General features: G+C 30.3%; 1 protein-coding gene and 1 long non-coding RNA gene across 2 annotated transcripts; one reads left to right on the forward strand and one right to left on the reverse strand.

Annotated features, from left to right (window-relative positions):
- Positions 1–7128: 7128 nt before the first annotated feature.
- Positions 7129–7989, reverse strand: LOC106300903. Its single transcript, XR_001262107.1, has 2 exons — positions 7901–7989; positions 7129–7440 (listed from the first exon to the last, which is right to left on the reverse strand). It is a non-coding gene; the product is annotated as an uncharacterized LOC106300903 (long non-coding RNA).
- Positions 7990–12001: 4012 nt separating this feature from the next.
- On the forward strand, positions 12002–12293 carry LOC106303210. The gene is made up of 2 exons (XM_013739544.1): positions 12002–12072; positions 12128–12293. The coding sequence occupies exons 1-2, from the start codon at positions 12002–12004 to the stop codon at positions 12291–12293; spliced, it is 237 nt and encodes a 78-aa protein (XP_013594998.1).
- The last annotated feature ends 1861 nt before the right edge of the window (positions 12294–14154 follow it).

Raw genomic sequence — 14154 nt, forward strand, 5'->3', positions numbered from 1 at the left:
GATGATGAAGAGTACAAGCATGGCAGGGACAGGTGCATAGGATAAGGAGGACAGGTTTAGAGGTGATGTTGCTGCTGGAAAAAGACATGCTATGGATAAGGAACGAAAATGATGAAAGAGTTAGCAGGGAGCGTGAGTACTCATACAAGGGTCGAAGTGGCCGATCAAGTGGGAAGAGATCTTCCTATGGTGATAGAGATCACTGATTTTGTTTCATATGTATGTCTTAAGTTTCTCAAACGTTTCTTTTTTTTGGGTTTGTCACAACGTAATCCCTGTTTTGCTTGCAAACTATCTTTGAGACGTTTTGCTTCATATTTGCATTATATAATTAAGGCTACATGTTGGCTCAAAGGTGGTAACATGTCAGTTGTATTTGCATTATATAATTAAGGTTACATGTTGGCTCAAAGGTTGTAACAGGTGAGTTGTATTTGCATTATTCTATAACATGTAGCAGCTTGTTTATCTAAAGCCTTTTTGTTTGTCAACATCTTGAGCTGCGTTTATCCAAAGTAAATGTGATTATTTGCATTAGACTGATTAATCTTTATCCACTATTTTTTTTATCCTCGTTAGGTTTGTGAGGAAGCCTTGAGTTGAAGCTTGATGCAGAAGCTCAGTTACTCTGAAGGAGATGATTTTTCGGCCTAGTGCGCAGAAAGGAGGCTCCAAAGTCAATCTTAGAGGCATCTAACTCGAGCTTTGAGGTGGACCCTCGTACTTCCAAGCGTTCTCAGAGACTCGGAGAATTAACAATGTGAAGCAGACCAGCCTGAAAGTTTCTGTAACAACCACTGTGTACCAGTTAAAGATGATATGGCAACTACTTGGGGGTAAAATTAATGTTTTCTGACACTTTTTTTTGGAATGCTTGTCTTAAAAAAATTTCCTAGGCTACTTGTGGATTATATACATCATACATGCGTGCTTTACTAATATGCAGGTGATGAAGGAGAACCAAGAACTTCACAAAGAGAACCCTTGCAGACATTAACATAGTCCCTGGCGATAAGTTTGGTTGAGAGATACCAAGATGCACGAGTAACCGCCATATTGCTGGTTAAAAAAGACATTTTACCACATTACTTAGCTTAATTATAGATTTGTCTGTTAAAGAATAAAGATCTTGATGTTTTTAACAGATGATGATGAGCTTCTTCGCTATACAAAGACAGGACCTCAAGATATGGAAGAAATTTTTTTCAACACGTTTTAACTGGAGATATCACTTCTGAAATCTGCTAGTTAGAGAATTTGCAGTGAGGATATCTTCCATAGTTTTTCACCGGTAAAAAAAAGAATGTAAAAGAAGTGCATGAAAGAAGAGAGAAGGATCTCTTATAAGAGACACCCATTTTCATGTCTAAGAAACCCAAACAACTGTCCGCTGTTTAAGTGATCCCTAAAGAGTAAAACAGATTTAAATAATTAAAATTAAAATTTTTTTTCTTTAGAAAAGCTTGTAGTATCTCACCACTAAGGAGGGCCTTAGTTTTGACCAAAAATAAAAAAGGAGGGCCTTAGTAATGCAGGAAATGCATAGCAGCTATTTTGGGTAAGTTTTACGTAATATGTGTCTATGTTGATGATCAAATCAAATCATAAGAACTTGAAGCCAAGAGTGTTAATGGAGAGTTTTCCTAAATGTCCTCTATTTAAAATCTTGAACTTAAGTGAAAACAAGAATCAGTATGTTTTATCACCATAAAACTTTTTCATTTGGTAAAGCTTCTATAAATGTAACTATACTGAAATGAAAATAAAAAGATATCAAACTTTACTAGTACATTACATATGTGCATATTGATTAAACCGACCCTGCAAATGTCTACGCATTAATTAAACCGAAGTGAACCGAAAAGAACAGTATTACATGATTTGGGAAGAATAAATGGGGAAGAAAGCAGATACATTGAACCTTTTTTTTTTGACATCAGATACATTGAACCTAGACATAAAAAACTCAAACAAGCTATGTGGGGGGCTGGGCAATCATCCCTTGTTTCAAACTAAGACAATTTTCCCAAAGACTTTTTTAGTTTTTGTCACGAAAATATGTTTCAATAAGGAAAATGATAAAAATAGCCTCATCTGTTTTGAAAATTTTAATATTTTTGGTCATTTTTTCATTGGAGGCTCATGAAATTCTATCCTCAAAACTTCACCCTTAACTCTAAACCCTAAGTAGAGGGTATAAATGTATTTTACTTTTTAATAAAACTTATGTTGGTCATTTTTTTCATTGGAGACTATTTTTGTGACAAAAACTTAAAAATTAGTTATCCTAAGAAATTTCTCTTCAAACTATCTTGGCATTTTTAATAATTGAGCTAAATGATAGTACTTTATTGTATATAATTGTTTCAAAGAGCGGGTATATTTTTTGTTTTAATTTTTCTGAGAAATTTAATTTTAAATAAAGATTAGGATCTATATTAATCTAGATTTTGATCCGCGCTTCGAAAACGCGAGTTTTTTCGGTTAATATTTTTTTTGTCAACTTTCGGTTAGTAAAACTGTGATATGATTAGTGTTTTTCATTAAATTTTGATGATTTGATTTCATATATAATGATAATAAATGCTATTATTACATATATGCGTATAACCACATTTTAATCATAGTATATAGTTATTATGTAGTCGATTCCAGAAAAAGCGAGACTATGAACTAAAAAGTGTGATTTTATATAACTAAGGAGGCGCATAAATTTCTAAAAGGTATAATGTTCGAATCGATGTACTCCCTAATTTTCAAAATATAGAATTGTACACGACGAAGGTATTCTTTGTAATCAGGAAACAAAAGAAACCAGTTATATAAGTTAGTGGATCCCTATTATTATGGAATTGAAGTGGTGGTTACAAAATATATATGTAGATGGAGTTAGAAAATATATGATTTTTTTTTGAAGTAAGTAACATGGGAAAGTAATCGGTGGACTACACATATATTCCTAATTTAATAGAATAAACTAGCTTCTAACCCGCGCTTGAAAAACACGGATTTTTTTTTTTTAATAATTATGAAATTTGGGTTTTGAATCATATAATTGTGTTTTTATGTTATAGGTTTTTTGATATTTTATTTTGTAAAAGTGAGTTTTTTTTTTGAAATTACAAGCGAAAATGATATGTATATTTAATTAATAGTGTTGTTATTTAATATTAACAAAAAAATATCTAATCAAATAAAAAAATTATCGTATAAAACTATGAATTCAACATATTATTGTATTTTGTTGTTAAGGTTTAAATTGGACTTCCGTTTACAAATTATGATATATGGGCTTCAGACAACCTAATTTTAACTGGGCTTCGATTAACAAACTCTGGTTCATATAGATGGATTAATAAAATAATATTTTTGTGTGTGCAGAGTATAGATGTGGCCAAGATCTGATATTAATTTGTACAGAAAACGTGGGCCTAATAAATAAGAAGTATTGAGTAAATTATTGGTAGAAAAATATATGGTAACATATTATTAGTATAAATTTAAGGTAAGACCAAAATATTAATAGTTTAATAAAAAGGTGCAACAATCTTGTATAAGTAGATTTTTCAGAATGTTTCTATTTTAATAGTATAGAAATTTTTTTTTTGTTTTTCTTGTATCAATTTATTCATCATTTTGTAACTACATTGGATTTGGGTTTTTGCTACGATATCCGTTGTCGTAAATATGATTGTTTATCAGATTATAATTACCTACATGAGTAATTTATTTCTACTGTCCATTTATACAAATGATAACAAAGCAAACGATCTTTACTAGTCACTATTTTTACCACATTATGAATTTTCGAAAAGATACACGTTTTAGAACTTTTTACACATATTTAAAAACATATCGGTTTTTGCTTGTCAATGCATTTTTTGTAGTTAACTATTTCACATAATTTTTACCAATAAAATTTTAAATACACAATTTTTTTTTGAAATTTACGATTTGTCATTAAATAATGCATTAGAAATATAAAAAAATGTACTGTTTTAGAAATCAATTTTCACTCTTCCTATCTCATTTCTTATGCACTAAAACATCTCTTTCACTTTCTCTCTTTGTTTATCCAAAAAACTTAAGATTTTGATTCTAAACTTTTTTTAAAGTTCATAGAGCCATTCAAGCTCAAGATTCTTGGTCCTTAACAAGTGGGTCGCTTTTGTGTTGAACCTCTGTGTGCTTAGAGAATCTAATCAAGTTATCTTACTAGTCAAATGTATGAAATCAAATTTTTTTCCAGATCTGTTTGCTAAAAGTCTTCTGGTCGTAGAAGACTTATATAAAAGTCTTTTGGTCAATTTAGAGGTTAGTTTTAAAATTGACTTAATGTCTGTTTTCTAGAGAAGACTTCCCTCGAAGTCTTCCAATTTTTCTTTGTTAACAAAAAAAATCTCAAAAATGCATATTAGTTTTGTAATTGACCGAATTGTATCAGGAATTTGACTCTTTCTAGAATACTTACATGAAAGTCTTCCGCCAGAAAACTTCCGGAGAAGTCTTATAAACTGTCGGTGGAAGTCTTCTAATTGTCAGTGGAAGTCTTCTTATTTTACTTTTGCAATTGAAAAATAAAATTTAAATATTCAATTTTATTTAGAAGACTTTCATGTAAGTTTTCCGAGAGAAGACTTACACAGAAGTTTTCTAGAGTTTTATTCCGAGATTCTGGTCAAACCTTTGGTTATCACAGAAGACTTACGTGTAAGTCATCTGCCAGAAGATTTACTTGTAAGTCTTCTGCCGGAAGACTTACATGGAAGACTTACATGGAAGTCTTCTAGTTAAAATTAAATATTTAAGTTTTATTCTTCAATTGCATAAGTAACATGAGACGACTTACATGGAAGTCTTCTAGCAAAAGTAAAAAGGTCAAATTTATGACATAATTCAGTCAACTGCAAAACTAACTTGTTTATCCTAGAAGACTTACCGGGAAGTCTTCTCTGGTATTTTCAAGATTTTTTTCAAAAACAAAAGTAAGCTAATATTTACAAAGGAAGACTTCCAAAGAAGTTTGCTGTAGAGTATACTTTCCTAGAAGTATTCCTTTGTAAATTTTCAATTGCAAAAATGACTTAAGTGGAAGACTTCCTCTTCTGGAAAACTTCTGTGGAAGTCTTCTACGCCAATGTTTAATAAACTTTCATTTTCTCTACAATTATAAAGATTTTTTAATATTTTCTTGTTAATTCACGTATATAAGTCAATACTGGGCTTACTGAATGAACTTGATAACTTATTTGGTGATAATTATGAGGTTACCAACATTCATATTTATTAATGTTTCTACGTTAGTTTTTGAAAACTTGTTAAATAACTTTAAGATATTTTTTTTTTAACTTTCAAAAGTGTTAAGTAGCTTCAAGAATATCAAGTCATATGGTTTAATATGTCTTCTTAGATCATAAGATATACTTTTAAACTTTCATGAAACTTGAAATTTCAATTTTCACTAAAAAATTGAGTTTCGCGCTTAAATTTTAATTTCCCGCTTTAAAATTCCGCTTGAAATTTAAGTCTTCCGAGAAGTCTTCTCAGAAGAATTCTAATGAAACTATTATATGTATGAACTTATGTAATGTCTGATTGTTTATGAATTTGACTAAGTTTTCTTGAGAAGTTTTCTCCCTTAGTTGTAGTAAATTTGATTAATTTTTTTGTGTTATTGTGTTTTGCTATCGAAGTTGTATCAATAACTTTTGACAATATAATATTGTAGATATGAATATATTTACCAATTTTTTTTTTATTAATATATCTTCAAATTTACAAAAGAAATCTAACTAAAAGAGTACACCTACAAATCACAAAACATACCATAAACAAAACTATTATGGATCATTCATCCGCAAAGACAAGCTTGGACTCCACTTGACATGGGAGAAGACTCCACCAGAAGACTTCCAAAAGACTTCCAGCTGTCTCAGATCTAAAAAAACTCGCATATCCAAAAGCATTCAAATGGCTTCAAACATAGAAAAGCTTCAAAAATAAGGTAAGATCTTAAAACAACCAAAAGAGTTTTAAAAAGAAAAAAATTAAGCAAGAAGAGGTTAACAAATAAAAATGATTTATAGATCTATATTTAAAGGAGTGCAAGATGAGAACCATGTAATAAAAAACCTACAAAACAAGATGAATTAGTGAGAAAGACATGTGACAAAAAATAATAAATTGATATAAATTTTGTTTTTTTTTTAAGTTCTAAGAGATTAGAGAGAGGTTGGAGAGTCTTAGTTTGGAAAAAAATCTAAGAGCTTTAAGAAATCAGAGGTTACCAAATGAAAAAAAAAATCAGACATAGAAACTTACCAAAACACTCAGATTTGTTATGAAAGAGGAGATATGAGAGAAAAATCCGCTAGAAGACTTCCAGGACTGGTATCACCAATGTTTTGTCTGATGGTATCATAGCCAAGGTTGAGTAGGCGTCTAAAGTTTTGGGTGTTGGTGATCTACTATTTTTTCGATCTTTGGTTCTTATAGGATTAAATCTTAGTCCTCCTGAGTTTTTTTTCCGGTCTAGACAAGGTCCACAGTCCCGTAGGTGTTGCGAAAACGAAACCTCTCTCTAGACAGGATTGTAAGGAGTCTTAGATTTTCACTTTTACTATCAATGATGGAATCATATTTTAGATCATCATCATACAAATCTCAATCCGCCTCTTCTTCTTACAGATTGGAAAAGAAAGCTATAAAAGATTCAAAAAAGATAGTAACTAGTCAAGAAACAACTATAGATGATTTCCAAGGATCAATTGATAATTGGGAGATCCCGAGAATTCATAAAGATCAAATTTACCAAATCTCAAAAATGAATTTTCTAAGAACAAATTTTTCTATTAAAACTGAGGAACGTGATATTCAACTTACAAAAACTTTTGAGACGATTCATTTATTTTCTCAAAAGCTTTACAAAGGCATAAAGAAAAACACTTTAAATATATTTATATTGGCTTGGTTCAAGTCGGTATAAAACCTTTTTCTAAAGAAGGGTTAAATACTTCAATATTAGCTATTTTAAGAGACACACAATTTAAAGTATTTGAAGATTCTTTGTTAAGCTCGGTTGAATCTAGTATATGTACTGGACCAATTTCATTTGATTGCTATCCAAACTTAAATGCTTCTCTAAATGACAAAAATATTTTAAAATCTTTGGTGTTACAAGTAAAACGTAAAACTATGAAATGATTGAAGGATCAATTCCAATTGCTTTGATCTTTAGAGTTCATTACAAAGCTATGACAAGTGTTTTTTCTTCAAAAGTAAAACTTTCCAGCAAAAAAAGGGGAAACCCTGTTGCTTCAAACTGATCTTTCAAGATCCAACTCCGTTATTCCGAGATCCATCCAATGGAAAGATATAAATCTTCCTGACGAATGGGTCCTCGTGGGAGCTGTCCAACCAAAACTCTCTTCAGCCAAGAATCTATAGAATCAAATACATGTTTAAAACATATTGAGCAATTTCGTGATGGAAAAGTAAAACTGTCATTTATCAGAAATAACCAAGATAGGATTGATGAATATTTGTGTGGATCTTCTTCTAACACGTGTGAATCTTCTTCTAATCCAGAAACTATTGATTTAGAAAGAGTCTTGCAACTAGGTCATGATTTTTCTAGAGAAGAAAGAGTATAAAGTTCCGTCACCGGTTTTCAACCTCGGCTTTTCCAAATTATGTTTTAAGAAATGTTAACTTTCAGTCACAAATTCTAAAACCGGTTTACTCTGCTGAAAACGATCTTTCACAAAATGATTTTGTTATAAAATCTGAGCCAACAAGTCCAACTTTTTCAGCAATTACAGATAACATGTTAAATGAATTAAATGTTTTAGAAAAAGAAACAAGAAAAATATGATTGAAACTTTATTTATTAAAAACTTACTAAAAATGATATTGTAGCAATGTTCTCGATTACAAGGACTAGAGAGAATGAAAGAGAGGATATGCATGAAAGAGTAGGATAATGAGAGAATGAGAACTTGGTTTACAACTGAAGCAAAGACTCCTATATATAGGAGTTTACAAGGGTGCAATTATACATAAAATTAAAATAAAAATAAAAGTGGCATATATGGATAACTCCACTAGCAAAAGCTTGCTCCATTAAGCTCCATAATTGTTTGATGTCTGCTGGAAGTGGACCTTACTCTTCATGGCTACAGGAGATAGCACTTATTTGATGTTTTGGATTTTTATCGGGTATTGCGACAAGAGATCGTGGAAAATATTCGTAACAATGTAACCGTATCCGACAGAGTTGCAACAAAGATATGTTTTGGATTTTGAGGAGATTTGCATTTCTTGGGGAGATATATTTAAACTCCACCGTTGCCAAAAATTTCTTCACCGATATCTGGCACTTGGGACCTTGAATCACTCCCTGAAGTACGAGAGATTTGATCTGACATTGACGGTAGAAATTGTAAGGAGATAGCCTTAATTTCTTCTTCAGATTTTGCACCTGCCAACATTGCTAACATTTTGGATTTTTGAGCCAAGAAAAAGGTTATCTCTGGTGTTTGGTTTGGTGTTTGGTTAAGTGTTTGGATTTTTGAGTTTTGTTCCTTTATCCAGGTAAGAATATTTGACGTGTAAAGGTTTGAAGGAATTTTGTATTTATCCCACCACTTGATTCTGAATTTTCTTCGGATAACAGGAATTGGATCAGAAGTAAATTCAAGGGTCCATGAAAATACCCAAGGAAAATGACATTTTGAGTGGAAGAGGACTAGTGGGGGAAATTTATTTTCTTCTTCAGACGGAATGAAATTTGTCTTGAAGATTTGGAATGATTTTTGGATATTGGGTTTAAATATTTATGTGAGAGAACCAAAGTAGTTCCACTACGGTAAGAACCAATAGGGAGATTTGGATAAGTTACAAGTGGTGTCAAAGAAGATCAACCACATGTGTTTTTGTTAAGGAGATTGGATCAAAAAAGAATTGTACCATGTTTGGCAATAATCCCAATAGTTAAAGGGTACATTGTAACAAGGGAGATTTTTAAGATCTTCTGGAAAATTTAGATTGTCGTTAAGATCATATTCCCAATCACAAGGTGCAATGATTTTATGGATTTTGAAGGTGGAATAAGCAGCATCAATGTGGTTTTCGTTTAGATAAAAATGTTTGAAGGACACTGAATCTGTAATTTCCAAAATGGTTTGAAAAAATAACACAGTTTTATTTGTATAATGTGGTTTAAAGAAATTATTTTTGCCAAAATATTTTTTGATTCTAAAAACGGATCATTGTTTACAAAAAATTACTTTTCGATATTTATAATATTTTGGTATGTATGTTTTTCAAAATACTCCGATGGAGCGGTTTCGGATATCTCCTTCAGAATAATTTGTGAATTATTTGAAGGTTTTGAAACAATTTTCGAGGTCTGGTTTTCTCTTGAAATCATTTTTGAAGGGACTTTATTATATTTTGAAATAGCTTGAGAAGGAAGGTTTTTGGAAGATTCTCCCAACTCTTGCTTTGAAAAACTAAGCTCGAAAGCTTTTTGCAATTGTAACATTTGATTCATGATAGCTTCTCAAGATTGGAGAGATTTTGGGGTTTTTGGCATTTCTTCCTTTTTAGCACTTTTTTTTGTTACTGAGATCCAGGGTTCTGTTTTTGGATGAGTGTTTGTAGGTTCGGGTTTTTCTGAGATTGGTTCAAGGGAAATTTCCTTGCCTTTGTCAATCATCTTCTTCGGAGGCATTGTACCTGCTTTGGAGAAATTATCGTGTCAAGAAATTTGGGACAAAGTTTGAATCTCCTTTTATAAATTCAATTTCAAAATCAAAAATACTCAAAACCGCTTGCCATCGCGCAAAAATTTGTTTTGATGCAAGGTTTTTCACATCCTTTTGTAAAACATCCTTAGCACTTTTGCAATCAATTTTTAAAAGAAATTTTTTATTTAAAAGATCGCTTTGAAATTTTTGTATACACAAAACAATACTCAAGATTTTCTTTTCGATAGTAGAATAGTTCTTTTGGGTATCGTTCCAGTGTGATGACGTAAATTGCACAATACTTTCGCGACTATCTAAATTTTTTTTTTAAGAATACCCTCATATCCTAAATCAGAAGCGTAGTTTCTACGATTTTTTCTAAATCCGGATCTGCTATGTGCGGACATGGGATTTCTAAGACATGTTTTTTAATCTTTTGAACTATTTCAGTATGTTCTTTTGTCCAAAGAATCGGATTTTCTTTAGAGGATTTTCACAACCTGTTTTTAAGTAAATGTAATTTAGAGAAAATATCTGCCACCCGTCATATAAAATGGCTTAAAGCGTTGGGATGAACGAGTGTTGGTAAATGTTCCATGCAAAGACGTGTGAATAGTCATGTATACTACGCGCCAGGTGTGGCTACTTTTCAAAGAGAGACTATAGATAACGACTTGACATAACAAAATATTGAACAAAAAGAAGAACGCGGGGTACATTGAACCTGGACACTCCCGATTCCATATACCAAAACGCAAACGAGGCTTAGACCATCTCCAATGTATTCCCCTATTTTTACCTCTAAAATAGAACATCTCTAAAATAAAGATGAGTTTCTCTCTAATGTATTTCTCTATTTCTGCCTCTATAAAGGAATATTCTCAAAAGATTCTATTTTAATTTTACAAAAGATACATTTTGTTTATAAAAATTGATAACTAACCCTATTTATTTTTAACTTTTAAAATATTTTCATAAACTTATGAATTTTTTTAAACTAAAGTTTTGTTAAAAGACTATTATGTAAATAAAAAATGTTATTATACTCCTACAAAAGCTGTATTTCTCTATAAATATAATTATTTTGGTTACAAATATAAAAATTTGAAAGTTAAAGGACTATTTTGAAAATAAAAAAGTATGATTCTATAATAAAGGAATGCAATTTTTTTTTCTATAAATAGAGGAAAAAATAAAAATCTCTATTTTAGAGGTGAAAATAGAGATGAGATGAAACACTTTTACCTCTATTATAGCATATAGAAGTGAAAATAGCTAGGGGTTGGAGATGCTCTTGATAAAAGGATCAACACACAGACAGAACTACTACACCTACAGAGGTAATAACACCACCAAAATAAATAGCTTTCTCTATACAAAAGAAGAATCTACGGAGAATTAGCAACTGAAATTAGAGCATCTCCAAAAGAAACTCTATAACTTCAAATATAGAGTTTTTTGCTCTCCAAAAAGAAACTTCAAAACTTCAAATTTAGAGTTTTAAAAAGTGAAACTTCATATTTGAAGTTTCATTTCTTAAAACTCTAAATTTGAAGTTTCATCTTTTTATTTGCATCTTTGTCCTTATAATTAATTATACATCACATTTATGATTCTTAAGTATTTTCTCATCCATAATTTTAATCTTTAAAACTTTTTTATACTTTAAATATTTCAAATTTATTTCTATAAATTAAAATTTTACATATAGAAGTTTTTTTAAAATCAAAATAAGATTTATAATATTTTAAAAGTAGAATTAGACAACAAGAATATTACAAAAGAAACTTAATAATTTTTTAAAGAAGATATATACATGAAGACATAATTATTACATAAATTTAAATATTACATCAACACTAATAGTCTAGTAAATTTTCTTCAGAACTTTTAAAATATTTTCCAAACAAATTTTGTATAACCGAAAATGGTGCATTTTAAAATAATTTTATGTAATAATGTAGTATTTTTCTTGTAGTTTAATATTTAATTAAGTATTTCTATTTATAATTTTATATTTTAGTGTAATATTTTATTAATTAATATTACTATAATATTTTATATATGTGCTAGTTATCTACAAAAGTTTTATGGATTTATATTAATTATGACAAATAGAAGGAGCATAGTGTAAATTATAAATAATTTTGAAGTTAAATTTGAAGTTTTGCTTTTGGAGAAGAACACCTTGAAACTTCAAATATAGAGTTTGTAAAACTCTATAATAGAGAGTCTTTTTGGAGATGCTCTTAATGGGAAGAGGAGGAGGTTACGTGACGGTGGCGGCGGACAAGGTGGAGGAGCTACGGAGGAGAAATGGAGAATTGGAGTGATAAATGGAGGAGATGAAGAAAGAGATGGTTCAATTGGCGGCGGACGGTGGTGGCGGAAGAGGCTGAGGAGAGACTCTGCTCGCAGCTGGCGGAGCTAGAGGTAGAGTCTCTAGATCAGGCGCGTGAGTATGAATCTCGTATACTCTTCCTCGTCGACCAAATATCTCGTCTCTCTTCCTCCTCTCTTGAAGTCATAGTTTCGAATTCGTAGACTGATAAAATGGATAAGAATCCTAAGATCAATGTCATCTTTTAATTTATTTTTTTATTTTTTTAATCTCGTATACTCTTCCTCGTCGACCAAATATCTCGTCTCTCTTCCTCCTCTCTTGAAGTCATAGTTTCGAATTCGTAGATTGATAAAATGGCTACGAATCCTAAGATCAATGTCATCTTTTAGTTTTATTTTTTATTTTTTTTGAAAATCCAAAACCTCTCAGGAGGATTTTGATGTAAACAAAAGTAAAAGTAAAATAGAATATCCTCATCACAAGTTTAAAAATCTCACAATTATAGTCATGCTTGTTTAGACTGTTGATACTATTCAAATCGATACTACGTACGTCCTTCCGTTTTCAATAAATGACGTTAGAGATTTTTTTTTTGTTACAAACTACATGAGGTCTTAAATGTTCAATGTAATATTTATTGATTTTTATGCTATATGACCTTTTATATTTTGCATATTATTTTTCTGTTGGTTTAATTATGATTAATTAGATAGTCAATGATATTTTTGTTTAGAAAATGTATAAAATTAAATATTTTATTAGTTTGTTGCACGACTCTAAAGCTTTAAAGAAAAAGAAAACAAAAGACGTCTAATTTTTATTTTACTGTTAAAATTTTGGTTGTTAATTTTAATTTTAATTTATAAAAGTATTTGTGTTTAAATTGTCTGCGATTTTAATATCTCAAAACTCTCAACAGATTTTTTGTACGTACACAATTACTTTTTAAATAGAATCCTATCATAACTGACAGAATGTTAGATTTTCCTCTCTTTGTGGTGTGAGTACTTGTATGTCCGTACATCACTGCAAAGTCCATGTAGTTGGGATATTACGGTACATGAGTGCAATGTTATTTCGATTTTTTTTTTTTTTTTTTTTTATTAAACAAAAACTCTGAGTCGTGGTTGTTGTTCTTTCTTTTATCAATGCAAAACTTTAAACATTAAAAAGGCCGCATGTGTTAGGTTTATATATTTTCCCGTATTTAGGTGTGGGCACTCCGATTATTTTCTCGGTTCGGTTCGATTTGGTTAGTTCGGTTCTAGTATTTTTCTAACTGAAATAAACCATAGTTAGTTTGGTTCGGTTCGGTACGGTTTGATTTCGGTTCGGTTTATATTCGGTTCAGTTTGTATTCGGTTCGGTTTATTTTTGGATCAGTTTAATTAGGTTCTTCTTAGTTTAATTTTTTTAAGAGAAATTATGTTTTAAAACATAAATTATGTAAACATAAACTATGTGAACTAAATTCAATATAAAACTGAAACAAAAACCTCTTAAGAATCACAAAAATATATAAGAATTACAACAAATGAAAGTTAAGTAAAAAAAAAAACCAATATCATTAGTAATGTCTCTTATATCATCATTAGAAAGCATGCAATGAATCATCTTCCATGTGACGCCGTGAAGAATGAAATTTTGTTTTTAATAAAATTTGCTTTAGGTTTTAGGTTTAGATTTAACATCTACGTTTACATATATAAAGAATATAAAAATACTATAACTTTTCTATTTTTTTAAATCAAATATTTTGAGAATGAATGAAAAATATATGTTAATGAATGAAAAATGGAAAATACTTGGTTTGATATTAGAATTTTAGTATATTGGTATTACTAATATTTTTAATTTATATAATTACAAAAACACATCGGTTTTTTCGGTTCGGTTTAAAACCAAACCATTGGGGTTGAGAAATTCTTCAAACGAATGATTTGAAATAGACTTTGGTTAGGTTTGAATCGGTTTCGATTCGGTTGGTTCAGTTTGACTCGGTTCAGTTTGGTTTTTATGCCCAACACTAGTATTCACGCAGTTTTCATTGTTACGTTCGAA

Source organism: Brassica oleracea, chromosome C1 (assembly GCF_000695525.1).
Source record: "Brassica oleracea var. oleracea cultivar TO1000 chromosome C1, BOL, whole genome shotgun sequence".
Lineage (NCBI taxonomy): Eukaryota > Viridiplantae > Streptophyta > Magnoliopsida > Brassicales > Brassicaceae > Brassica > Brassica oleracea.